Source organism: Lissotriton vulgaris, chromosome 2_1 (assembly GCF_964263255.1).
Source record: "Lissotriton vulgaris chromosome 2_1, aLisVul1.2, whole genome shotgun sequence".
NCBI classification, from domain to species: Eukaryota; Metazoa; Chordata; class Amphibia; order Caudata; family Salamandridae; genus Lissotriton; species Lissotriton vulgaris.
In genome coordinates, this window is record NC_141687.1 from 383438916 (window position 1) to 383466569 (window position 27654).

Below are 27654 nucleotides of genomic sequence, written 5' to 3' on the forward strand. Positions count from 1 at the left end.
CCCCTAAAAATGTGCAAATTATAGCTCGAAGGGGGGGGGGGCGGACACAAAGGGAAATTCAATAAATCAATTGCAATGAACAGTTTAAAAGTTTTAAAAAGAGTTTTTAGGCAAGCGACCGCTCAGGAGCAGCCTTAGGGGTTAGTGCAAGGTAATCTCCCGATTTAGAGCAAAGCCCCTCCTTATGTAGAGCGACTAGAGCGCTCGTCCAATAGCGCCCAACCTAAGATGGCCGCCAACTACAGCAACCCGGGACCCGGTGAGCTAAGCCTCGAGGACGGCCAAGCCCCACCTGGGAAGCGGGGAAAAGTGATGAGGTGCTAGCGTGTCCTGGGCATTAATATCAGCCCCTAAAAATGTGCAAATTATAGCTCGAAGGGGGGGGGGGCGGACACAAAGGGAAATTCAATAAATCAATTGCAATGAACAGTTTAAAAGTTTTAAAAAGAGTTTTTAGGCAAGCGACCGCTCAGGAGCAGCCTTAGGGGTTAGTGCAAGGTAATCTCCCGATTTAGAGCAAAGCCCCTCCTTATGTAGAGCGACTAGAGCGCTCGTCCAATAGCGTCCAACCTAAGATGGCCGCCAACTACAGCAACCCGGGACCCGGTGAGCTAAGCCTCGAGGACGGCCAAGCCCCACCTGGGAAGCGGGGAAAAGTGATGAGGTGCTAGCGTGTCCTGGGCATTAATATCAGCCCCTAAAAATGTGCAAATTATAGCTCGAAGGGGGGGGGGCGGACACAAAGGGAAATTCAATAAATCAATTGCAATGAACAGTTTAAAAGTTTTAAAAAGAGTTTTTAGGCAAGCGACCGCTCAGGAGCAGCCTTAGGGGTTAGTGCAAGGTAATCAGTAATCAAGGTAATCAAGGTAATTAGTTAAAGCCCTTAAAGCTGTTGTTCAGGTTATCCTGCATTAAACCGGTGCTGAATTCGCCCATAATTAACTACATATTATCCGGAGTTGATGCAATGAGAACAAAATTGGGAGCAGTGACATCAAGGTTGATTCCCTTCTTGACCTAGTGGGATGCAGATAGATGCAACCTACGATGAGGGTTATTTTCAAAAGGAAATAGTCCCCCTTTTCTACATTTAGCACCAATGTTGATGTTGTTAAATCATTCTTCATGTAGATTCTAACCCCACAAGAGGCGTGCCCCCCAGCCTGTGAGGCCGCTGCAGGGGATGATATATACTGTAAAGTCTGGCCAGGGAGAAAAGTTTAGTGCACAAGTTTCTTGGAGTGAGCTAATGTCATGTCTCCGCAACTTGGTGGTATCGTTCTTAAGTGTTGAATCAGTTAGACCTCTTATATTTCATGAGCTCATTTTTAAAGAGGTGCCCCTCCTCTGGTTTGTAGTGTTTTGGGGCCTTGAGCTAGGGGTGGCAATTTTATGCCCTTGGTAGCCATGGCCCGTTCTTTAGTGCGGTGTATTGGGCTATACAATGGGGGGCTTCACCATATCTGCTTGCTCCAATTGTTAATCTCTCTTCCAAGATTTCCGGGGGTAGGCTTCCCCTTGGGGTGCCCCTTAGAACTGTACCAGTGGTGGGCACATTCCTGTTTTTTAGATCATTCTCCTGCCCTGTCCCTTTATTTGTGTGCGTATCCAACTCCTGGAAAAAGTTGGGATATTTGCTTACCACTGGATCAACAAGTGTGATACTCCATTGTTCAAACTGCGTCTTGCTTTTCATCAGTGCATTACATAGGTTTGGGCTATTAACCCCTTGGCTGCGGCGGCTATTCCGCCGCAGCGCTAAGGGGGAGCGGGGCTGCGCGGCGGTCCCGTGCTCGTGACGGAACCGCTCCGTCACGGCCCGCGGGTGAGCTGTGCTTGTGACGGAACGGTTCCGTCACGGCCCCGCCCGCTCTTTAGACCGTCAGCGCAGGCGCGGAATTCGCGCCGCGCAGGCGCGGTGAGCGTGCCGTGACGGAACCGTTCTATCAACAGCACAGCCCACCCGAAGCTAGTGACGGAACGGTTCCGTCACAAGCATGGGAAGGGTTAAAGATGATTTCAGTGCACTCACTGACTCGCTCCCCTCACAGGCTGAGTGGTCGCTCCCAGTGTCCCCACAGACATCTGGTTTGATAACGCTGCATTGCTTCGTTTTCCTTGTTCTTAGCGCTGTATTGCTTCATCTGTTTTGTACTGTGTCATTCATATTGCCTACTTTGTGCCGATTTACCGCTCTGCTCATTTGCGCTCTGTGCATTCATTTGTGGTGTTTTAAGGCTGCTAGCGCGTTCACCTCCAGTTTGCTCCCCCCTCCGCCTCCATTTTGTTTGTTGTTGCCTCCTCGTGTGCCTGCCCCGCCTCCCAGCTGAGACGCCCTCCCACTGCATAGAAATAGCGCTCCTCTCCCGGTAAGCGCCGTGACTCGCTCCCCTCACAGGCTGAGTGGTCGCTCCCAGTGTCCCCACAGACATCTGGTTTGATAACGCTGCATTGCTTCGTTTTCCTTGTTCTTAGCGCTGTATTGCTTCGTCTGTTTTGTACTGTGTCATTCATATTGCCTACTTTGTGCCGATTTACCGCTCTGCTCATTTGCGCTCTGTGCATTCATTTGGGTGTTTTAAGGCTGCTAGCGCGTTCACCTCCAGTTTGCTCCCCCCTCCGCCTCCATTTTGTTTGTTGTTGCCTCCTCGTGTGCCCGCCCCGCCTCCCAGCTGAGACGCCCTCGCCCCTCCCCCTCCACTCTCCACTTATGACAGTAGTTCCCGCGTGCAGCGTTCACGCGCAGCGACCGCGCCCAATCCGCGCCGAAGGTGCGCCAAAGGTAAGCCCGTATACGCCCGTCCGCGCCTGGACCGCGCCCAGCGCCAGACCCCCTGCCCCTCGCGCTGCACAGCCCTCCCGCATTACCTACGATGCCGCCACCCTCCTAGCCCTGAACCCCGGTCGCGCCCCCTCCTGCGTCCAAGCCGCCCCTGGACATACCCAGGGACCTTTCTCCTGCTACTCCTGCAAATTCAGCGGCACCGACAACATCCCCGCTACGACCACACCACTGACCCCCGACCCCAACCACCTACAATGCATCCTGCTCAACACCCGATCTGTCCACAGGCACGCCATTGACCTATGGAATCTACTAGACACCATCTCTCCAGACATCGCCTTCCTAACGGAAACATGGATGAATGCTTCCTCCGCACCAGACATCACCATTGCCATCCCTGAAGACTATAAGATCACTCGCAAAGACCGCACCAGCCACACAGGAGGAGGAATCGCTATCGTCCATAAGAAGTCAATCCGCATCTCAACCAGCTCTGACACCAACCTCGCCAACTCCGAACACCTTCACTTCCAGATCCACATCGACCCCAAAACCACACTCAGAGGCACCCTCCTCTACAGACCACCAGGACCCCGCGCAAAATTCAGTGAAGACATCACGGACTTCATCACTCCACACGCGCTCCCCTCCAAAGAATACATCCTTCTGGGAGACCTCAACTTTCACCTTGAAAAGATCAACGACCGCAACACCACCACCCTCTTGGACAACCTCGCCAACCTCAGACTTAAACAACTGGTCACTTCCCCCACCCACATCGCAGGTCACACACTCGACCCCATCTTCACCTCCAGCAATCATGTCTCTTTCAGCAACACTACGGATCTCCTCTGGACTGACCACAGCTGCGTTCACTTCACCTACAACAAGCCCAAACCCACCAACCACCTCCAACCAACTTTGCAAAGAAACTGGAACAAAATCACCACCGACCAGATCTCCTCATCGCTCCTTCTAAACACCCCAACCCACTCCTCGGACCCAAACCTAGCCGCCGCCAACTTCACCCTATGGTTATCCAACACCGCCGACACCTTAGCACCACTGAAAAAACGTCAAAGCAAACCTGGCAACAAGAAGGCCTCATGGTTCAACGATGACCTCAAGAAGTCCAAAAAACTCTGCCGAACCCTTGAAAAAGCGTGGAAAAAAGACCCAACCACCAGCACCAAGGACGCCTTCAAAAACGCCACCCGCACTCACCACCAACTAATCCGAAAGGCCAAGAAAACAGCATTCAAGGATCGACTTGACAACAACGCCCACAACAGCAAGGAACTATTCAACATCGTCAAGGAGTTTTCCAATCCCTCGGCCAACTCCAACGACATCACCCCCTCTCAAGTCCTCTGCGACTCCCTAGCCTCATTCTTCCACAACAAGATTGCAGACATCCACAACAGCTTCGACAACCAACCCGGAGCCCAACCCACCCAACCACTTGCTGAACACTCTCCCCCCGCGAACACCCTTAACTACTGGAACCCAATCTCCACTGAGGACACCATCCGCCTGATGAACTCCCTCCACTCAGGATCCCCCACAGATCCCTGCCCTCATCACATCTTCAACAAGGCAGACTCCGTCATAGCACCGCACCTTTGAGACGTCATCAACTGCTCCTTCAACTCCGCCACCTTTCCGGAAAACTGGAAACACGCTGAACTCACCGCCCTTCTGAAAAAACCAACAGCGGACCCCACCGAACTCAAAAATTACCGCCCCATCTCGCTCCTTCCATTCCCGGCCAAAGTCATCGAGAAAGCTGTCAACAACCAACTCGCCGCTTTCCTCGAAGCCAACAAATCCCTCGACTCCTCACAATCTGGCTTCCGAGCAAAACACAGCACTGAGACCGCCCTCATCGCAGCAACAGACGACATTCGAACTCTACTGGACAATGGAGACACAGTCGCCCTCATCCTCCTCGACCTCTCTGCAGCATTCGACACAGTTTGCCACAGCACCCTTTTACAACGTCTCAACAACATCGGAATACATGGAAAAGCACTTGAATGGATCACCTCGTTCCTCACCGGAAGAACCCAGAGAGTCCGCCTCCCACCATTCAAGTCCGTGGCCACCGAAGTCATCTGTGGCGTACCACAAGGATCCTCGCTCAGCCCCACCCTCTTCAACGTATACATGAGCCCCCTCGCGACCATCGCCCGCCAACACGACCTCAACATCATCTCCTACGCGGATGACACTCAACTGATCCTTTCTCTCACCAAGGACCCCAGCACCGCCAAAAATAACCTACACGAAGGAATGAAAGAAGTTGCTGAATGGATGAAACACAGCCGCCTGAAACTGAACTCAGATAAAACAGAAGTCCTCATCCTAGGTACATCCCCTTCTGCATGGGACGACTCTTGGTGGCCGGAAGCCCTTGGAAAAGCACCCATCCCGACAGACCACGCACGGAACCTAGGCGTCATCCTGGATTCCTCACTTTCAATGAACAGACAAGTCAGCGCCGTATCCTCATCCTGCTTCAACATTCTTCGCATGCTCAAAAAAACATTTCGCTGGATCCCCACCGAAACCAGGAAAACAGTCACCCATGCTCTGGTCACGAGCCGACTGGACTACGGCAACACCCTCTACGCAGGCACTACCGCTAAACTCCAAAAGAAACTACAACGAATCCAAAACGCCTCAGCCAGAATCATATTAGACATCCCACGCAACGAAAACATCTCTGGTCACCTGAAAGACCTCCACTGGCTACCCGTCAACAAAAGAATCACTTTCCGACTACTAACCCACGCACACAAATCACTCTACGACATCGGACCAGAATGCCTCAACTCAAGACTGTCCTTCTACACCCCCTCCCGCCAATTACGCTCCTCCAGCCAAGCCCTCGCCACTGTACCTCGCATCAACAAGACCACCATGGGAGGCAGATCCTTCTCTTACCTGGCTGCTAAAACATGGAACTCACTCCCCACTCACCTGCGCCTTACCCAAAACCACCTAGCTTTCAGAAAGCAACTTAAAACGTGGATATTTGACAAGTAATCCCCCACCCCCCCTCCTTTAGCGCCTTGAGACCCTCTGGGTATGTAGTGCGCTATATAAATTATCTGACTTGACTTGACTTGACCATTCCCTGGTGGCAGAAAGGCTACTCCCAGGCGCAGCCTGTGCAAGTAAGAGCGGTGGGGCAGAAGCGGGGTGGGGGGAGTCAACAGATGATGACGAGGTAAACTTAAATAAAAAATAAAAAAAATATTTACCTTGCACTCGCCCCATCGCCGACTACCCTCACCCACCCACCCCACCGAGGTTACCTGCACCGGCCACGCTTGGCTACTCCAACTATTTTACCGAGGTGAAATCTAGGTTATGAGGTGCTGAGGTTGACATTTGGTTTACATTGGGGTATGTGGTCAAGTTAAGTATGGCACTTTCGTCCCTGATGTATCTGATGGACCCAACATCTGGCCCAAAAAAGCATGTTTAGTGCACCAGGATGGGAAATATTTGTGTTGGGACTAGTGATTCGTGCTTAGCGTCTTGCGCAAAATACCCTCGGATGTCATTTTTAGGCTTTCCTTGTGCGAGGCAAACGTCTTTGCTTGTTTGCTAGCCTGAGGAATGTCCTCCTTGCATGTGTCCAAATCCTGGTTCATGTATTCCTTGGTCACTCCTTGAGAATTTCATGTCCCTTGTTTACTGGAGTAAAAGAGACTCTCTTTTTGGTGTTTTGCAGATTCATGAGGTCTTTGGTGGGCCTGAGCAGGGTCCCAATTTGTTGGTGTAACTTTAAGTTATCTCTTCCGTGCTTCCTCAGGATTTTCTGGCTAGACTGCGCCGCCTCACCCTTCCACAAACTCTTACCTTGCTATAGTGGGGTCGGGGGGGCATGGGGGGGGGGGGGGTCAGGAGCGCGCAGTACCAAGAGTGCTCAGGGCCCCAGTTGCCGGGTTGCTTTCGCCTTGCTTGCCGTCTCTCCTTGGCTTGACCTGACAAAGCCTCAGAGGGAGTTTTGGGGGAAGGAGGAAGTCTGGAGGTGAGGGCAGCAAACGGGTAAGGGGGGGGACAGGAGGGCCCAAGGAGGGCATAAGGCCAGAAGCTTCACCGAGTCCTGGCTCGGCTGCCTCTGCTGAACGTGTACTCACCCCTGACCCCCAGACAGCCCCCACCCCCCTCAAGGGGGTTCGTGTCGTGTGCCAAGATGTGCCACCCCTCACCTCTCTGTCATTGCTGGTGCCGGCTACCCTCTTTACTTCCCTTGCAACCTCATGGACTTCCCGGCCGGCCAGATCTAGACCCCCGTCCAGGAACTGGGGTTAATTGCAGGTGGCGGGCTGGCTGAGAGCCGAAAACGGCCATGACAAATATCTGACCCGGCTGAGCCCGCTACCCACCACTCACTTCGCGCGAGGCCAAGGGGCAGGCACGTCGGGTTTTGACGCTGCCGCTCTGCTTTCCCCGTGCCATACCCACGCCCTTGGAACTGGAAACACTTGTCTCTCCCCACCGGAGCACTCGGATTGTGAAAAGAACCTGCTTGGTAAACACCATCTCATGCAGACCAACACAGTGTTCTCAATGGACACCAGTCAACTTGTTCCAGACACTCTATGGAAATGTATGTTGCACCTAGGTGTGCACCCTTTTGTAATATCCCAATAATATCAGGCACAGTAATTCAATTCCATACTGGCCGCTTAGTTGTCCCTACATCCTTAAAGTTCTGATAAGACCCTCATACCTGCAAATAGAATAAAACTGCTATGAAGAGTAATAACTAACAAACACATGACTCCTCAATTGTGGGCAATGGAGTATTACAAGTTCTGTGGCTGTTTGTTGCAAACACATAAGAAATTTGTTTGACTATTATGTTTGGTATTGTATTTTCAGTTCTTAATTTGTGCCAGTGGTTGCCGGTGGGGAGCACAAGCATTTATTTTTGGGGACCAGCACTTATTTTTCCTGTGTCAGATATTTACAGAGAGCAAGAGTGGGGAAAACACACAGATCAAAAAGACGGAGGAAGAAAAAGACAGTACAACAGTCACCATGCCTGCCAACTTACAAACAAGTTCACTGTGTGATGAGGGGGAGGGGACTTTGAGGGGCGGGACCTCATGCCAAGAGCTACCTAAGGGCTCTCTGCTCCTCACCAATCCCCCACTGCCTCCCCTCCCCCACCAAAAAGGCCATTGAGGCTGCCGCTAATGTCCTGGGGTGCTTTCACATCTCTTAAAGGGCCTTCGGCTGCTTACTGCCTCTGAAAACGAGCTGGAAATTCACTGTTTACAGTGGGTTTTGGCTTGTTTTCCCTGGCACCATGTGATTTCGGCTTCTCACCGGGTGACCATGTGAAGGGAGTCGAAATCGTATGAGTTGGCAGGTCTGCGTCACAAGCAGAGAACAGGAACCTGCAAGTGCGAGAAAAAGGAGCAGGGAGTGTTCGGTAGTGGATTAAAGATTACCAGCTTTGGTATTCGGCATGCCGATGTCTGATCACACCAGCCTCCAGCTTCTGAGCAGAGCTTCAGGCACCCTCACTCTTTCTTTCACAAATTAAGTCATGTGTCTTTTTGTTGTGGTTTTCTTCACTTGGGACACGTTGCACCTTCCCTTTACCTTGTGACATATATTCTTTCTTATTCATTGTTGATAAACATCATTTGTGTTAAGGAAAAAGTGTGATGGTCATTACTATTTGGTTAAAGTTGCATTGGCTGCACAACGTGGATTTACCTTCCACTGAACAATTGTCTAAATGATTCCAATGAGACCAGTGTCTTGTAAGAATCATAGTTAGAGATCAGACTGGTGTTTTGGTGCGGGCAAAGGAAGGAAGATGGCCTTCGTGAAGAGGGTCAAGCTATCTTGTTGAGGAACTTGGGCCAGACAAGGCAGAGAAATAAAGGATTCCAGACAGCCATTGTTGCTGTGCAACCCAAGGCTGGAGTAGTGACAGTCTTGTGGTAAGGTCTGCCTGCCCTGTCAGCCTCGCAAGATGGTGTTGGCCTGGTGTGATGATGGGAATCCACAATTGCTGTGAAAATCTGCTTGCATTGTCTTCGACTGTTCGGAGCGTCCTCTCACCCATTCTTGCAATGCGGAGCAAAAGACTCTCTGCTCTCTTTCGCAACCCGGCCTCCTGGCCCTCGAAGGTAATCATGCGCTTTAAACCTGAAACATGGGGAAAGGATGTATGTAAGTCACAGAATCCTGGTTCATATACAGCCCTGTAAAAACATCGATTCTACATTATGAACTACTTCTGTATCATTAAGGTAATTAGATTTGGAGTTTAGAATAGTACATCTATACTTTCCTTGACAATCTAGTGGCAGTCTAATTTTTGCAGGGCTACCTTTCGGCCATGATGTTGTTAACCCCACATTCCCCCTTGGGAAAATGGGACTGGGTAATGGATACTCAAATGGCAGTGTTTAGAAGGCAGCATTTTTTTCTTTCACTTGTATTGTTTTAATTTACCTTGCATGTGTTGGTGAGTTTGCCTGTGTTTTATTGTGGTTATGTTAGAGGGTAAATGAAGGAATAGATTAATGGAAGTGGTGAGTGCCTAAACCCATCAATGACACAAAAGGCATGTTCATTCGTAAGACAAATCTATTGGAATTGCCAATGCTTGTTAAATAATTTTATGTGTTTTTAAAAAAAATATTCAAACTGAGGCTTTGTATATATTGCTACATTACTTAATCGGACGTTATTTTTCAGTGGGTTATACTATCTTCATGGTCTCTACAAATGAGTCTGCCACTGTTTTCATAGTATTTTCAGGCCCTGGGAAACACTATTTCACTGTCAGGCCAGTTTTCCAAGGCCTACTGAAATTCAGATCGGCTGGGAAATCTTGTAGCAATTATTGGCTCTTGTGACTGGAACTGGCTGAAGTAGTTTACTACTGCAACCTCACTCAATATCTAGAATCGAAATTTGCCTAGCTTACGTAACGGTAAGTTTCAATTCTATTAAGGACACGGAGGCGAGGATTATGCTATATCTTCCTTCGCTTTATTAACATAAAGAAACCACAGCAGCTTAGGAAAAGATATAATAAGAACAAAAAATGCTTTAAACATAAAGCATTGACGTAATGTTCAACAAAAAATCAACAACAACTCCCAAGAGTCTCTTTGTTATAATCATAGTCCACAGTCCTTTGTCACTGTTCATCATCCCTATATAACCGGACTTCCCATCATCTTCCTCCTCTTTCTTCGCGCAGATCACGCTAAGCCTCATTGGTCCTGTTTAGCACCGTCGTTGCCTGCCAAAAAAGGAACAGCATCAGCGAGGTGGCCCAGGAAAAGTTACAACAAGGCGAGGAGCATTCAGTGAACAACACAGTACAGACAACGCAAAGGAAAACGCTTTACTTACTGCCATACGGGTGGGTAGAGACACCACTGTAGTCCGGGTGGGATAATCCTCGCCTCCGTGTCCTTAATAGAATTGAAACTTACCGTTACGTAAGCTAGGCAAATTTCGATTCTATGTCAGGACCGGAGGCTTCAGATTATGCTAGTTTAAAGCTTACTTACCACCAACTGAGCTAAATCCACCACCGGCTTAAAATAAAACCTCTTGAAGGTGGAATCCGAGGACCAGTCCGCCGCTCGCATAAGGTCCTCCAGACGAGCACCCACCGAGAATGCCTTAGAGGCCATGGCCCCCCTGGCGGAGTGTGCTCCAAAGAGAGAAGTATTGATGCCCGCTTCTTGCATGACCCAACGCACCCACCTAGCGATAGTGGGGGAGGAGACAGCTTTGTGTGGCTTCCGCAGGGCAATCAACAACTGACGCTCGCCCGGAGGGCGAAGATCTAATGTCAGGTCCTCATATGCTTTGAGGCATTGCACAACACACAACTTAGGAGTGTTAGTAAAGGCTGGATAAGAAATGGAACGCGACGACGTCTTAGTGCGTCGACCCACCGTAAAAGTAACCCCCTCCGGGGAAAAAATGCGTGCAGAAACATCCAGCGCGCGCACGTCCGAGACGCGCCTACAAGAGACCAGACATAACAACATGGCTAATTTCGCCGAAAGCTCCTTCAGAGACAGATAAGAATTCGCTGGCCACGACAGGAACAGGTTCAGGACCAAATTGACGTCCCAAAGGACGGAGTACCTGGGCTCTGGCGGCAGCGCGAGGCGAACCACAAAAGGGTGTTCCCCTACCGGATGGCCATCGATGTTATCATGGCCCGCAGAAATCGCCGACCGGATAGCATTGATCGTTCTATACGCCAAACCCTTGTCGGCCAAATGAGCCAGGAAATTCAGCACGGGAACAAGGCCGGCGACCATGGGATCCAAATCCCTCCATAAACACCAACGCATCCACTTAAGCCAAGCGGATCTGTAACGCTTCGTCGTACTATTGGCCCATGCTTTGGAGAGCAAGTGCTCAGCCGACCCCGAAAGGCCCGGGAGCGTCCAGCGTCTCCTGAGAGCCTCCACGCCACGAGGCGGAGAGTGTTCTGCATGACGAGAGGGTGAGGTTCCCGATCCGGGCTCGTCAGGAGCAGAGGAAACAGGGGGAGTAGGATTGGAAAATCCCAGGAAAGTTCCAGAAGAACCGGAAACCACACTTGAGACCTCCACAGCGGTGTAACCAACACCAGGTCCGCACCCTGGCGGCGTATTTGAGCCGCCGTTCGCATGATCATGGAGAACGGGGGAAACGCAAACGGCTGCTCCCGACTCCAATCCTGCAAGAACGCGTCCGTGGCCTCCGCCAGAGGGTCCGGCCTCCAGCTGTAAAACCGCGGCAGCTGGTGGTCGAGACGGGACGCGAAGAGGTCCACCGAGAAGGGGCCCCAAAGGGAGTGTAGCCACCGGAAGACTCCCGGATCCAGTTTCCACTGACTGGCATCCCTGAGATGCCGAGAGTGCCAATCCGCTACCTGATTGGACTGGCCTGGCAGATACTCCGCCGTCACCGCAATGTGACGAGACAGGCAATAATCCCAGAAGTCCTTCGCTAAATCCGCCAAGGCGCGGGACCGAGGACCTCCCAGGTGGTTCACATATCGGACCGCCGAAACATTGTCCATCCGGAGCAGGACACAAGCCTTGACGGAATCCTTGGTCCAACAGCGAACCGCGAAGGAGCCCGCAAGGAGCTCCAAACAATTGATATGCAATTGTTGTTCTTCTGACGACCAGGCGCCGCCGGTGGAAAAATCCCCGCACCGGGCGCCCCAGCCCGACCTGCTGGCGTCGGACTCTATAATTAAGTCCGGAGCCGACCCGAAGATCGCTCGCCCATTCCATGCCTCCATGTGAGACAGCCACCATGACATCTCCTCCTTCACTTCGTCCGTGAGGGGAACCCACTGGTCGTAACACATCCCACGGCGCAAATGCTGTGCCTTCAGGCGCTGGAGAGCCCTGTAGTGCAGCGGGCCTGGGAAAATCGCCTGGATGGAGGACGATAGAAGGCCCACCACTTTGGCGACATGGCGCAGTGACGTACGATCCCTCGCGATCGTCTGCCGAAGCAGGTGTCGTATCTTTGCGACCTTCCGACCCGGTAGGCTCAAGACCGCCTGCACCGAGTCCACCACGAAACCTAAAAAGGTGATCTGCTGAGTGGGAACCAAGACCGACTTGGAGCCGTTTACAACGAACCCCAGTCTCTGGAGCAGGCCGACAGCTTGGCGCAGCTGACCTGCCAGCACCTCTGGGCACTGTCCCATGAGGAGGATGTCGTCTAGGTATACTATCATACGGACCCCCTGGCTTCTGAGAAACTCCACCACCGGGTGAAGGACCTTCGTGAAGCACCACGGGGCCGAAGAAAGACCGAACGGCAGGGCGGTGAATTCGAACACCTTGCCGTCCCACAGGAATTGTAGGAAACGACGATGAGGGGGGTGGATGGGAACGACCAAGTAGGCATCCTTGAGATCCAGTCGCACCATCCAATCCCGAGGGAGGAGCACGTCCCGAAGGAGGTGGATCCCCTCCATCTTGAAGTGACGGTAGACCAACCACCCATTGAATTCCTTGAGGTTGATCACAGGCCTCTTGCCCCCATCCGTCTTGTCTACCAAGAAGACGTTGCTGAGGAACCCATGCGGGTGGCGCGTTGATAGGCGGATGGCTCCCTTGCGCAGCAAGTCCGAGACCTCTCCGTCTATCAATCGCGCGTCGGAATCTGAGAAAACCATTGGGCGCGGGGGCCTCACCTGAGTTGGCTGGTCGTGAAACTCTATATGGAAACCTCTCACAGTTTGCAAAACCCAAGCATCGGCAGTGAGCAACTCCCACTCCCCGTAAAAGCTTGCCAGCCGCCCCCCAATCGGAACTTGATCCAAGCAAAGTACACTTACCGGGGGCATGTCCTTGTCCGGACTTCTTTTGGAATCCTCTTCCACCATAGCGTTGTCCCCTCGTGGGGTAGAAATTGGTGTAGTTGGCCGAGGTCTGGTACTGACCTCTTCCGGAGCCTTGTCCACGGTTGTTGGTCTGCTGACCACGGCCGATCGCGCGGCCCCTGCCGCGACCGGCCCCTCCAGAAAAACGCTGGTGAAACACCCTCTTGATGCTGGACTGGGCCTTGTCCAGCGACGTGAAAGTGTTCACGAACTTTCCAAGCTCGCGGATGAAAGGTTCACCGAAGAGGCCACCCTGGGCCACTGCACCTGCCTCCGACGAGGCCAGGTCCCCCAGCTTCGGGTCCAGTTTAATAAGGAGCGACCGCCGCCGCTCCGTGGACAGGGCACAGTTGGCGTTGCCCAAGAAGACGATCACCCTCTGGGCCCAGTTGGAGAGCACCTCCGGTGAAATGGCGGTGCCATTCGCTCGAGCCTCCTCCGCCATATCGAGGATTTTCGTGGCGGGCCCGACCGCATCCAACAGCTTGTCCTGGCAGGCCCGCCAGGACCGATCGATCCCCTTCCTGGGGTCCTTCATGAATTTCGCCAGGAAGGTGGCCATCTTGGGGTCCAATTCTGGGGTCATAGCCACCTTCCCCTCCAAAGTAGGCCGAGGGCATTCCCCGCGCAGGCAACCCCTCGCCTCCTTCTCCAGGGGCTTGCGCAGCCGGCCCGCGACAAACTTCGCCACCGTCTCCCCCGGGGCCCAGGCCGCGGATCGGGGGTGGACGATCTCGTCCGGGTCCAGCATGCCCGACTCATCTCGGGGCATCTCCTTTCCCGAAGGCGCCGGGAGCCAAGACCGGGTCGACTCCCCGTCGTCATCCGTGTCCGGAGAGTCGTAGATCGGGGAAGCGGGCGCCGTTGACAGACCGCCCGAAGTGCCAGGGTCCACCAAGGGCATCGGAGGCACCGCCGTCGCCTTGGCCAGGAAGGCGTCACGAAGACGCTCGAAGGCGTCCTTATCCACGCCTTGGGCCTCCGATGAAGGCCCCTCACCCCGGGGTCTCTTCGGAGCGGGCGGCAACCCGCCGGACGTCCCCGGGAGCTCGGGGGGCGGCGGCACCTGCGCCGCTGCCAGCTTGGCACACTCCTCTACGATGCGGGCCGAAAGGCGGTCCTCCATGGGCCCTACCACCTCCGTCACACAACGATAGATGGAGCTGTCCACCGCCTGATAAAACTCATCATCCTGCAGATAGGGGCAGGCCTCCTCATCATACTCCCCTTCCATGTCGGAACCAAGGGCAAATGCGGGGCACCCAAGAGGGCGGCAACCGAGAAAGTTCTCGAATGTGGGCAGGCCCAGCGGCTGCGATCACGTTTTGGGCCAGCTGACGTGGCAGGTGGGCTGCACCAACCCCCAAGCGCGCAGACCCTCCTCGCCGGGACCGGGTCTACGTACCCCTCAAGCGCGCTAGGCCACACACTGTTAAAGAGGTGCACAGATCTCGCCCGAAGGCGATTCACGCGGTCAAAACCGCTATACAGACCCCAGAGGGCGTCAAAATTGTGAAAGTACAGACCCGGATCACCAGGCGTCAGAGGGGTACGCGAGGGTCGGCCCCTGCGCAAGCAGACCCCACGGCGCGGCTCCTCGTACTGCGGAGGCGCGCCGGAGGGTCGGCGAGGCGACAGGCCGCCCCCTTGCGGTCTATGTACACACCGCACACGAGTGGGAATAAAGTCGCGTAGGAACGATAGAACGTTCCCGCAACCCGGGACTCTGAAAGGGAATAAACCATACAAGGAGTCCCCAAAGACCGCAAGACAATCAAGCACAATAAAGAAGACAAAATAGAAAAGCACTTATCTGGCTGCGGGAGCAGCGAAGAAAGAGGAGGAAGATGATGGGAAGTCCGGTTATATAGGGATGATGAACAGTGACAAAGGACTGTGGACTATGATTATAACAAAGAGACTCTTGGGAGTTGTTGTTGATTTTTTGTTGAACATTACGTCAATGCTTTATGTTTAAAGCATTTTTTGTTCTTATTATATCTTTTCCTAAGCTGCTGTGGTTTCTTTATGTTAATAAAGCGAAGGAAGATATAGCATAATCTGAAGCCTCCGGTCCTGACATAGAATCTCCTCGTTAGCGGTTAGATTCTCAGAGTCTAGCGATGTTCAGCAGTAAAGGCTTACACAGTGTGAGTCGAGGTTCAAACATTGCTCATACTTACATGGTACACAGTAAAAGTAATGTCCAGGCAGTTTAATTGCATTATAAAATGTATAGAATTGTATTCACTCAGAAACGTTCAAACTGGGTATTAAAATGTAATCTCTGTATATCACCATGTGTTGAGTTACATTTTTACACATCCATACCGTAGCAGCCGGTGTCAGAGGACAGTGTTTGTCGGGGTAAAGGGTGGGGGGCTGTGGTTTTACAACGAATAAAACAAGCATTTACAATGCAATGGTCTCGGCATTATGAAAGGTAGAGCTATTGGCATTGCTCATGACAGTTTTTTTCATTTTTTTTTTTAAACATAAATAAATGGTATTGTCATTTACAATGGCATTAGAGAGTCCTAGAGAGTATTCGCGGACACAGAGCCGCGCACACAGACAGAGCCACGCACACACAGACAGAGCCACTCACACAGACACACAGACAGAGCCACTCACACAGACACACAGACAGAGCCACTCACACAGACACACAGACAGAGCCACTCACACACACAGAGCCACTCACACACACAGACAGAGCCACTCACACACACAGACAGAGCCACTCACACACACAGACAGAGCCACTCACACACACAGACAGAGCCACTCACACACACAAAGCCACTAACACACACAGACAGAGCCACTCACACACACAGACAGAGCCACTCACACACAGACAGAGCCACTCACACACACAGACATAGCCACTAACACACACAGACAGAGCCACTCGAACACACAGACAGAACCACTCACACACAGACAGAGCCACTCACACACACAGACAGAGCCACTCACACACACAGACAGAGCCACTCACACAGACAGAGCCACTCACACACACAAAGACAGAGCCACTCACACACACAGACAGAGCCACTCACACACACACACAGACAGAGCCACTCACACACAGACAGAGCCACTCACACACACAGACATAGCCACTAACACACACAGACAGAGCCACTCACACACACAGACAAAGCCACTCACACACAGACAGAGCCACTCACACACACAGACATAGCCACTAACACACACAGACAGAGCCACTCGAACACACAGACAGAACCACTCACACACAGACAGAGCCACTCACACACACAGACAGAGCCACTCACACACACAGACAGAGCCACTCACACACACAGACAGAGCCACTCACACACACACAGACAGAGCCACTCACACACACACAGACAGAGCCACTCACACACACACACAGACAGAGCCACTCACACACAGACAGAGCCACTCACACACACAGACATAGCCACTAACACACACAGACAGAGCCACTCACACACACAGACAAAGCCACTCACAAACACAGACAGAGCCACTCACACACACAGACAGAGCCACTCACACACACAGACAGAGCCACTCACACACACAGACAGAGCCACTCAGACAGAGCCACTCACAGTGCTGCTCACTTTTCAGCAATATCGTCCAACATACCCTGTCTTTACCTATCATTTGTATCACAGGAATGCTCACAACAATTTACAACTCCTCTCAATTTTCAAAAAGGTACAGCTTTCTACTTTTGAATAAAAGCTCTGTGGCAAAGAAAGCGCCCACCCTGAATCAGAATGACGACTCCCTTTGATGCATCACAGCAAAACCAGTCCTGTCCTTTTCTGAGAATCACAGGCATATCACACTCCTCGGCATTACCACCCTCTGCAGAATCATGAAAACGCTTGTAGCAGCACATTTTTAAGTTAAACAATAAGGGAACCCTGGGCTCTCTAGAGAAGGCATGTTTGACGTCTCTGACTCTTAGGAGCCAATTGTATGGAGGAACTACTGATTGTGTCCGAGAAAAGGCCTGGTGATCAGATATGGTGGACTACCAAATGAGAGAAAAGTAGAGCATCAACACACTCATTTGAAGGTCTAATGTTGGACTGAGATGACGATCCCACCAGCAAATGTTGTGTTATCTATTTTTCCTATGGGAGATCTTGCTGTCTTCTTATGTTATCTCTGAAACCACATAAAATATGTTAAAAGAATAAGTGAACCAATATACACAACTTGCATGAATGATTCCAACCAGTGAGGCTTTACGAAGTCCCATTAGTACTCTGTATTTGAGATTTCAATTTATGAAGCAGTTTTCCAGCTGTACATATTGCTATACATACATACGGTCAATCCATTTAGTTACATCATCTCTATTCCGAAGTCAACTTACACACATGGGAAAAAAGCATGGGCACCTGAGAAACATACTACACAAAGTAAATTAGGGGTGAAAAAAGCAGCATCTCCCTGAAGCATCAGACCCAATGCACTATTTAGTGCAGATCTGCAATAACTGACTCACCTCGTTATGTTTCCCATTTTTAGTAATACTGCTTCCCTGCAAAATCATCTTCTCCAGGACCACGAGAAGATGCAAGGCTTTCTCAGTTTGATGAGTCAGCAGATACAGGTCCACCAAGAGGAAGCAGACAGCCTGCGCAAACTTCTCTGACACGGTTAGCGGGAGGGGGGCGGGAAAGGAGACACGGACAGCGGAAGGGGGGGGGAGGAGACACGGACAGCGGGGGCGGGAAAGGAGACACGGACAGCCGGGCGGGAAAGGAGACACGGACAGCGGGGGGGAGCGGGAAAGGAGACACGGACAGCGGGGGGGGGAGGGGTGGCCGGAAAGGAGACACGGACAGCGGGAGGGGGGGGCGGGAAAGGAGACACAGACAAAATAGATTTGAGAGATAATACATCCCAAATCAAGCACCCGAGGTTTCCTTTTCGACTCCAAGTGACACATAATTCCCTCTAGTTCTAGTATCAGTAGTTCTATGTCAACAGCTTTAAATACAAATGCATGAGCATATATGTATAAAATTGTTGGTGCATTAACTTTATTTGGGGAAGTTACATAGCTTGAAGAAAGAAGAAGGGTTTTCTTCCTGTGTCGGAGAAGTGAAAATGGGACAATTTGGAAAAAAGATAGGTACAGAATGTGGGTCGAACCTGGACAGTGTCTACAGGTGGTGAACATCTACAACTGCAGCGCACATGAGGTTAGCACCAAACTCCGAGACCTCATTTCACCTCCTACAACAAGTGCCAAGGGCACAAATTTTCAGTTGAGCAGTCCAGCTTTGCCAGACTCTGCGATCACAGTCTGCAGACCTGGCGAATATCCTCAAATGTCCTGGATGCTAATACTCACGATTTGACTGTTTCCTCACTTTTTTAATCAATTCAACCCAAACTCTAACAAGATCCCCTTCCTTCCAAGTATACAACAGTAAGAAATAAGGAGCCCGACTTACAGCATGTCCAGCTGTAAGAAAAGGGCAACGCTGGAAAGGTGCCAGGCAAACATTTGCCGAGGAAGGCTGAAAATTCCGCACCCGCATCCCTCGTCCACGAGGGTGCCCACCAAAGCAGCCGTGCACGGACAAGGACACAAAGGCAAGAAAGAGGTCTTTGACTTTACCTGAGTGAGGCAGTAAGGGGAGTACATGGTGCCCTGGAAGGCCGGGTCGAGGAGCCTGGATTCACGCGGAGCTTTGTGGGCTGGAAGGCCTCATTGGCAGTGCCGCTGGCTACCTCTCTGCTCCACTCTACTCCATGCTGCCGCAAAACCACGCCTCGCCGCTCTGAAAGTGAAAGTTTTCACTCTGCTGCTGCGATTCCACATTCCCGGTGGGAACGGTTTCAGCGGAGGCTGCGAGAAGTGATTTTCCCATATAAAAAATACAGTTGCCGAGGTCAGTGTTGCTTGCCGGAAAAAATGTGGAGTGAGTGAGAGCAGAGGCAGGCACACCGCTACCAGGGAGCACAGAAGCGACCGGCAGGGAGAAGGTAGAAATTCGCCTTGTGCAGATGTAAGGGTCTGTCGTTCTTAGCCGAAAGTGGTAGAGGTTTTTCGATTCTCTGAAGTCTACAAGTGCGTGGAGTGTGTGTAGCTCCGGCGCTGGGTAACACTGCGCGGTCTGCCTTTTTCAGCAGTACTGGCATAATTGGCACCAGGCTAAGGCAAGAGAGAGATTACCCCCTCTACCCCAGGCTCCGCAGATGCCCCCTCCACAGAGGTACGATTACGAATGCGGGAGGGAGGGGTGGGGGCCGGGGAGCGTCAGAGCACGACGGAGGAGAGCTGCAGCAGAGGGAGGGGGGGGGGGGAGGCGAGAGCGCGACGGAGGAGGGCAGAGGGGGGAGGCGAGCGGAGCCGAGCAGCTCCTAAAAGCAGCAGGGAAGGGAGGCGAGCAGCTCCGAAAACACCACCACGTTTCTCCGAGGCAAGGAGACAATGCCTCGGAGAAACGCACGGCCATTTTCGGATTTGGGGGCGTGTTTTGCTGTGCTGAGTGACGGACGACGTCACTGTCTAAAGAACAGCAAAAATTACGCCCCCAAATCCGAAAAGGACGGGGCTACATCGGAGTGACGGATCTCTCCTCCAATGGCTGGCCTCTGTTTAGGAAGCCAGCCAATGGAGGAGAGACGAGGCAGGGAGGCGGGACCTACAGCGCTACTAAGAGTCATTAAATCTCCGGCCACAGACTGCGCAAGCGCAGCCTTTAGGCCTTCGACCTAAAAAGGAGATAGAAAAAATGAACTTACCTGCCGCCTGCAGCCCGCCGCATTGCCGTCCTCTACTCCTCTTGTGGCTCCACTGCAGGCAGAGGCTTTCAGATTACCCTGCGGCCAATCCTGAAGCTGGTCTCATGCATGAGAGCAGCTTCAAGATTGACCTGAGCACCAATGATTTACGCTCCGAGGGCTACTGGAACCCTATGCTTTGTTATCTCCAACCCAGCAATGCAGCAGGGTTGGAGAGATCTTCAGTGCGCATAACGGTTTGGGCGGCCTGAGAAGGCTGGCCAAACCTTTAGCGCAGATAGCAGTGCAGGCACTCCCAGTTGGTGACTGTCATCCCCCTGGCCCCACCACCAAGACTCAGCCGGGAAACAAAGTAAAACTATAATAAACCCGGGTCTATTATTGTTTTTTTTCTGTTTCTTTACCCAGCTAGCAGGGGGAGCGACGCTCCTCCCCCATAGCAGAATATCCGCCCCTGCATGCATCATGGGGGCACTTTAGCTCCTTCAAGTCGGCAGGGGGTAAGGTGTGCATTGGCAGCATTGGGGGAGTAACTAACAATGTGGCCTTATGCAGCATCTTCTCTCTTAGGGACAGTCAGAAACCTTGGCTGGGACATTTTGTACATGTCTTGCTGTATTCATTTGGTCTGCATCTGCATGCTGGACCCCGACAATTGCAGGGGAGTCCTTCAAGTGGTAGATACAGAGGGCCTGTCGCAGTGGACTATAGAATGTAAGGGATCGTCCACTCACTAAGAAGATATTCAGGGGCTATCTTGTGGTGGATGGGCACTAAGGTGCCCATGAACAACTAAACGAGGAGTCGTCTCTGGGGTGAGGCAACCTCTGCAATGCAACATCACAGGGGGCTCCACTGGGTGAGTAAGACAAGGTCTATGTTGTTTGCATAACGGGGAGCGGGCAGCCACTGGTAAAGGAAGAGCACCTTGGCAATCTGCACGGCAACAGTGGTTCGCCCAAGAATCCTTGCAAGTTCTTCTCTCCTGCTCCTGGTGACCTGGGGTCTTCTTCCATTCTCTCAGGCAGGGAGACACAGAGGGCAGATGCAGTGATGTGCTCAGGTTCAGGCTCAGCAGCGACAGCCAGAGTGCAGCCAAACATCCTGACCCAAGTCTAATAATTCCCCTCAGCAGCTGCTTTTCAGAAGTCTGTGGTCAGTAATATCTTCTGACATTAACACTGTGTCTTGAAGTTTGGTTTCAAAAATATCTTCCCATTGGGTGTATATTTTTTATAATTCAATAATATCTATTATTATTTTTTTGCGTGAAGGATATTTCTGACACAATATTTATTACAGATGACGTTTTACTACGATATACTGGTACTGCATACTATGATCGTCTGCTTCTTAAGTCAGAGGTGAATGTGAATGCCCAGTTCTAGGGCCAACCTATATTCATAAACTGTGACAATTGAGGTCAGTCCCACCTGGGAACCAAAACTAGTTAGCACTGTAAATTTTAAGACAGAGTAAGTGCATCATTGTCTGGGGTCGTTTTTTCAGTGTCTTAGATTCCATGGTGTGGGCAGACATCCAGCAATACCACTAAGCAGTGTGGATTTCAATCAGGTAGTCTCTAAGGGCCATATGTACAAATCAAATTTTAAGGATTGAGTTTTCTATGTATGAAACCCATTGAGTTTCATTTAGCCATTGCTAATAGGGTCCCAATCAACCTAGGTCAGCCGACCACCATGTATGTGATTGCTTTTTAATAAAGCTGTTTTTTTTTAATGCAGCACATTTTCCTTAAAGGAAATCAAGATGTGTTTAAAAAACAGAAAATAGAACATTAAAGTTGCATTTGTTAAGAGGAGGCAGTGGTCCGTTGGACAAACTGCCTCTTCTTCAAAAATATTTGTTTCGACATTTACAAACGGGAAGGGGTCCCCCATTTGCGAATGGTTACCCCCACCTTTGAGGTGTCTGTAAAAAATGAATCCTTTGTGCACATAATTCGGTTGCAAAACATTAATACATACCACTGAAATTTGGTATTAGGAAGGGACATCCTAAACACGCCCCTTCCAAATACCGAATTGCAAATCCAATTTGCGATTTGGTGACAGGTTACCAAATTGCAATTTGGCTTTTGTACAATTTTTCTGGTTGCGAATGGCCTGATTCACAGAATCGGGGCATTTGCGACCTCGAAATAGGTTTTGTACATATAGCCCTAAGTGAATTAGCGCCTTCTATGGTTTCAACTCTCATCTTCTAGCGCTGACCACAGAGTAGATGGAGAGTCAGCAAATCTCAATTATTCAGGTGATAGCAAGGACAACGCTCTTGGCCAAAATATTTGTCAAGTTACTCCTTTGGAGGCCACAGGCACACCTTTCCAGACTGTTCTGATCCAGTGTTCTGATCATGAAAGTCCTTTCCAGCAGCAAGGCTGCGGTGCTAGTAATGCATAGTAACTCAGTTTCTCAGTTGACCCGTGTGATTAATAATGTATTGCACCAATACATTTCTGTAGAGCGGACAGTGCAAACACCTTTCAAGCACGCGGTCATAGTGGTAGTGGAGAGTATCGGCACTTCTCCGTAGGGGTGATACACTTTAATTGTGACCGTTCTAGCACATTTACTGAGGGATGCAATACGTTTAAAGGGACAGCCACAGCCCTTCTCATCAGGAGAGCCATGCTCCTTTTAGTTAATTTGCAGCCCTTTTCTGCAGGATTGCCATAATTTAAATGGACAGTATTTTTCTGCTGCATCATTTACTGTCTGGTGGAGCATGAGTAACGGCGTAAATCGAAGAGGCCTCTTCTCTGCCTTACCAGTGGTACCCTACCAGTGGTATTCTCCCATTGGTACACCCTATCAATGATACCCGACCAGTGGTACCCTGGCCCCATTTAGATGTGGAACTGCAGGCTGTGCAGCCGCAATGCCACCGGCAGCTGTGCTGGAGAAAGATATTGGCAGCAGCCCATCCGCCACAGAGCCACCACTTTTGCTGAATCAGACGGCCTGCCCTGGTAAGTTGGCCTCCAAATGCAGACTTTCCCCAGCTTTGCCGCCAAAACTCACAAAAATGAACATTGCCCCCCCCCCCCTGCTTGAAGAAAGCTTCCAGAATGAGAGTGGGATCGACTTTAACTTACGAGAATGAATTGCCCAATTGCAGTAACTTTGTTAACCGTTAGGCGCGGAATGATATTGTGGCCGCCTAGACGCCTGTATCCACACTGCATTCTGCCCAGTACCCACTGACTGCCCCGGACTCTAAGAAACATACTCACACTATACAAAATGCCCTCCAATTTCCTTTTCCAATGCTGGCCTTTCAAGACGCTTTCAGATTCTCCAGCACTTCTTCAGAACCCGACCATGCTGGAGAGACTACCTGTTTTATGAAAAATGCACCTTAAAATGACACACAGGATATCAAGACCCCCAGGCCCACTTCCTAAAAAGGGCTATAGATAATGTAGGACATATCTGTGTTTGTTTTTATGGTAAGCGCAGCCACTAGAATTATTACTGAGTAAATTTAAGTTGGCCACATAACCTACCGTCCAGTGCTGAATTTTCACATTTCAACCCATAAAATGTTTTTGGTTCAAACTGGTCACATTTACTAACAATACTGTAAATATGATAATAAACATTTACATAAGACAATACACAAAGCTGGAAACTTCGTGTAAGTTAACTAGTCGCCTTTCAACTGTTGATTGCTGTATTCAATTTCATGAGAAGGAAGGAATCACACTTTCTACTATCCTTGCTTTACATATATAGTTCTGCAGTTTCTGTTTCATGTTCCAGGTGAAAGTGAATCTCCTGACTCCATCATCTGGCTATAAACACATCATCTGGACATATAGCACCACTTTAATGACTGTATTCATGCAAATTCATGTTTACATAACAGACAATATTCTCGCATCAGTGGTAATTTTAAAAGGACACACACTCAGGAGCAGATTTACAAGCCCCTTGCAACACTTTTGTGCCTCTGTTACAGCGGTAGCGTAAACAATGCGGCCAATTTACAACGTGACACATCTAGGGAGATGCGTCACATTATACCTACGTCAGGTATAATGTATGCAGGGTGGGTGTTCCCATGCAGGAAAGCCTCATAGATGCCACTTCTAGAACGCCACTGCGTCCAAACCCTATGCATGCGTGAAGCAGGTGTAAGGAGTGACGCAGTGTATTGAGAATAGGCCTCCACGTGCTTTGCTGAAGTTGCGTCGTGCTTGCGACACTACTCCAGCAAAGCGTGACTTTTGCGTCAACAGATGCATCAGATTTTCTGGCACATCTGTCAATCCTTGTGCCATGGTGCGCTGTATTGTAAATACGGTGCATCCATGTTTGCGAAAGGGTTTCGCAGGCTGGCGCAGGGAAACTGACGCATCTCTACAGATGTGTCAGTTTCTTGTGAAATCTGCCCCTCAGAGTTTATAAAACCGTCAAACATTTTGTATCATTTTTAACCCGTTCCATGCTCGCGACGGCCAGCACTACCTGCCCAGTGCTGCATATGACCGTTGGCTGACGCAGCCCCGCCCACTCTTTAGAACTACTGCACCGCGGCGGAATTTGCGTCGCGGTTAAGGAGTTAAGGACTTGTGTTCTGAATCTTAAAGAGCCTCCATATGAGATGTGTGCATGAAAAATATGTAATGTACTGTATTGTTCTGGGAGGCTGTTTCTTAATAGGAAGGGATGCTCTTTGTAGCGTGAGCGAGGTGTTAAAACGAAACCGAAGACACATGTTAAAACTTAACTGGAAATCTCAGGATAAGAGGCTCACTTTTCATCAGCAGTATTGTCGGTTTACTCCAGAGAACATGCTCTTTACTCAAAATCCTAATCTCTGGCATATGGAAGGGCAAGTGTTCATGAAATGATGCTTCTGTACTTCCATACATGATATTCAGCAGCAGTTAAGGATGTTGAGACTTTGAGTGAGGTCTGTGAATGTCTACAGTTTTCCTTGGGTGTTCTATAAAGTGGTAGTATTGTATCAAATTGTGTTAAACATATATAGAGGCCACCAAATGTGTTGTGTACTTTGCTTTCAAACTTATAAAATGCTGCATAGCTTCCAGCTTCCCTTTTGTTGGTGCATAATGTTTCTTTTCTTTGCTGCATATTTTTTTCACAATTCCTTACTGATAATTAGCATTGATCATATAGGCGAAGAAAGTGCAGTATTGAGACAGTTCAGGGCTCTGAGAGTACATTGCTACTTTTGACTCCCTAAAGAGATAACCTGGACATTAGAATTGTGAGATCTTTTCTAGGATATGTCAAGTGGAGACAATGGGTTCAGTGGAAGCATAGCAGAATATAAGGTATAAACTGTTACGTGTGCCAGTGATCGTTAGGTTTCCAAGTATTGTTTTAAGGACATATCAACTTAACCAATGTAATGCAATTACACTATTGGATATTGTCTTAATATACATAGGTACGAAATTCACAGTGATTTTGGTCAGGGCAGACAGATGACTGCAGCTTAATTTAGTCAACTCTGTAGCACAATCTGGTCCTCCATTATTGCATGTCATAGGCTGTGCCACACGGTTCTTTATATGTCTGTTCACTGTATCTCTTGTTTTGTTTCAGGAATTCCCGAGGTTGCCAGAGGTGAATTTCAGGAGATTAGTTCTAAGTGCAATGTCTTCCCTGGAGCCTCAGCCTTCAATGAAGATGATATTTCTGAACCGTTCTCTATTCCGCGGACCTCCAGCAACGCCAAAGCAAAGAGGCCATCTGTCTCTTTTGCTGACGGAACAAAATTTGCACCCGAATTGAGAAGGGGCTCCACAACTGAGACATCCAATCTTGCTCGAAAACCCAAGCTCCCGTGGGGCCTTCCTAAACTGTCCTTGGTCCAGTCCCATTCTCCGATGGAGGGGGGCGATCCGCAGCCAGATGAACAGATCTATGAGTGTACAGAACCTTCCGTAGAGCTGGATGACCCAAAGACTTCCACAAGAAGCACATCTGGGGGTCGGAGGCGTTCGCTATCCAATGCACAAAATGCTTCCCAGAGGGCAATGACAGACGAGGACAATCCAAGCGAGAAGAAACCTGAAGGAAGGATGAAGATCCCAAAGATGACTACAATTTATGTTAGTGTGGGACCGATTCATAAGGCTTCAAAGCCAGGTTTAAACGTTGAGGGGGAGGGGCCAGTCAAATCTGTACTAAGGCGTTTCGGCAGCCTTCAGAGGGCAAAGCTGGGTCACAAAGAGGAACCCAAACTTCGGAATAGTGTTGGCAGTATCCAAAAGCCTTTACGGAAGAGCTTGCTTCAGGCAGCTGCCTTGAAGGCTAGTTCTACCACTCCTTCAAACACCCCCCAAAATGAAGCCCTGGTGCGGGCAGAAAAGCCTCCAAGGTTAAACCTACCACACACAGCCAAACCGCTGGCTATCCCTGCAAAGAAACCTCTAGTTCCCAGTTTGTCTATTCTTAAAAAAACAGACTTGAAAGTAGAGGAGGGAGCAGAGACCTTGGATAACTCTGATCCTCTGGATGAGGATGGAGATGAGAAGCCAGAAGGCGCCCCAGCACCTCTTCAAGTGGAGGAGCCAGGCAGACAGAGCCAAACTCTCTGTGTAGCAGACGAGGACTCTGAGCCTAAGTATGAAAATGTCTGCCCCTTCGGAAACAACCAATTGCCTCAGCTTCAGCCAAATGCCGATGGATCTGATACTTAGAAAATGCTCAAAACAATGGTAGGTCTTATTATGAAGTGGACGCCAAGAAAGCACAGATCCTGAGTCCGTGCTAATGCCCCACGTTGTAGGAGAACATTTGTGACCCATTACCAGCTGAGCTTAAGCGACATCTTCTGACTTAGTATCAAGGATACACTACTTACTCTGCTGAATGGTCGAGCTGTACTGGCGGGGACCTCTCTCTGTGATCCAGGAATCTGTTTATAGATGACTCAGTACACAATGTGTTACAGGGCTGACACCCTCCCACTTAGTCCACAAAGGCATTTGCTCTCAACAGATATGGACATTGAATCATTTGCTTTGCAAAGTGCTTTATTGCCCCGTTTCTGGAACATTAAATATTCTGAAATTGGCCTAAGGAGGTAGTTCAGAAGAGCCCTCTTAAGTCAGATTGTCTGTGGGTGATGTTATGAGAGACTTGAGGCATCTATTGTCAGCAGAGGTTTCCCTACATGTCCACTACGAATCACATCACATATATATATCCTGTTCAAAAGAGCATACTGTGAACTTTGCATGTATTCTGTGGTGTGGTAGGGTAAGGTACCCCAGAACTATCTTCTTGACATACACTGGTAACTGCTGGGCGTCTGGTGATCTAATCAGGTTTCTATTGGAAGGTGGAACTGGGCCAGGCTGGAAGAGTTGATGTGGTTTTCACATCTTGAGCAAGCGCAAGCAAGCTTATGGAGATTGCTCCAACAGTTGATATTAAAACCTTACATTTTTTAATGTGGTCTTTTTGTGTTAATTCACATAATGCACTTTGGTCCTTGCATTTCAAGATTTAGTATTTCGTCTCACACATTGTCACTGTTGGCAGGTGGGATGAACTGAGCATTCAGCTTAAACAGTAACTTTCGATGGTGTATGCTGGATATATGGCTAAAGGTGGGTTTTTCAAAGATCTAGTCCCTGGATTCAAACGCATTGTCTGTTTTTGGTAGGTGGAAT

The 27654-nt window shown here is 50.0% G+C and overlaps 1 protein-coding gene across 1 annotated transcript in view; it reads left to right on the plus strand.

Moving 5' to 3' along the window:
• Nucleotides 1-27429, plus strand: part of SCARF1 (scavenger receptor class F member 1) — a 300041-nt gene extending 272612 nt beyond the window's left edge. Inside the window, exon 11 of the mRNA XM_086955211.1 lies at nucleotides 25577-27429. Coding sequence (XP_086811337.1) covers nucleotides 25577-26676 — 1100 coding nt within the window. The 3' untranslated portion in view covers nucleotides 26677-27429. The remainder of the gene's footprint in view (nucleotides 1-25576) is intronic.
• The last annotated feature ends 225 nt before the right edge of the window (nucleotides 27430-27654 follow it).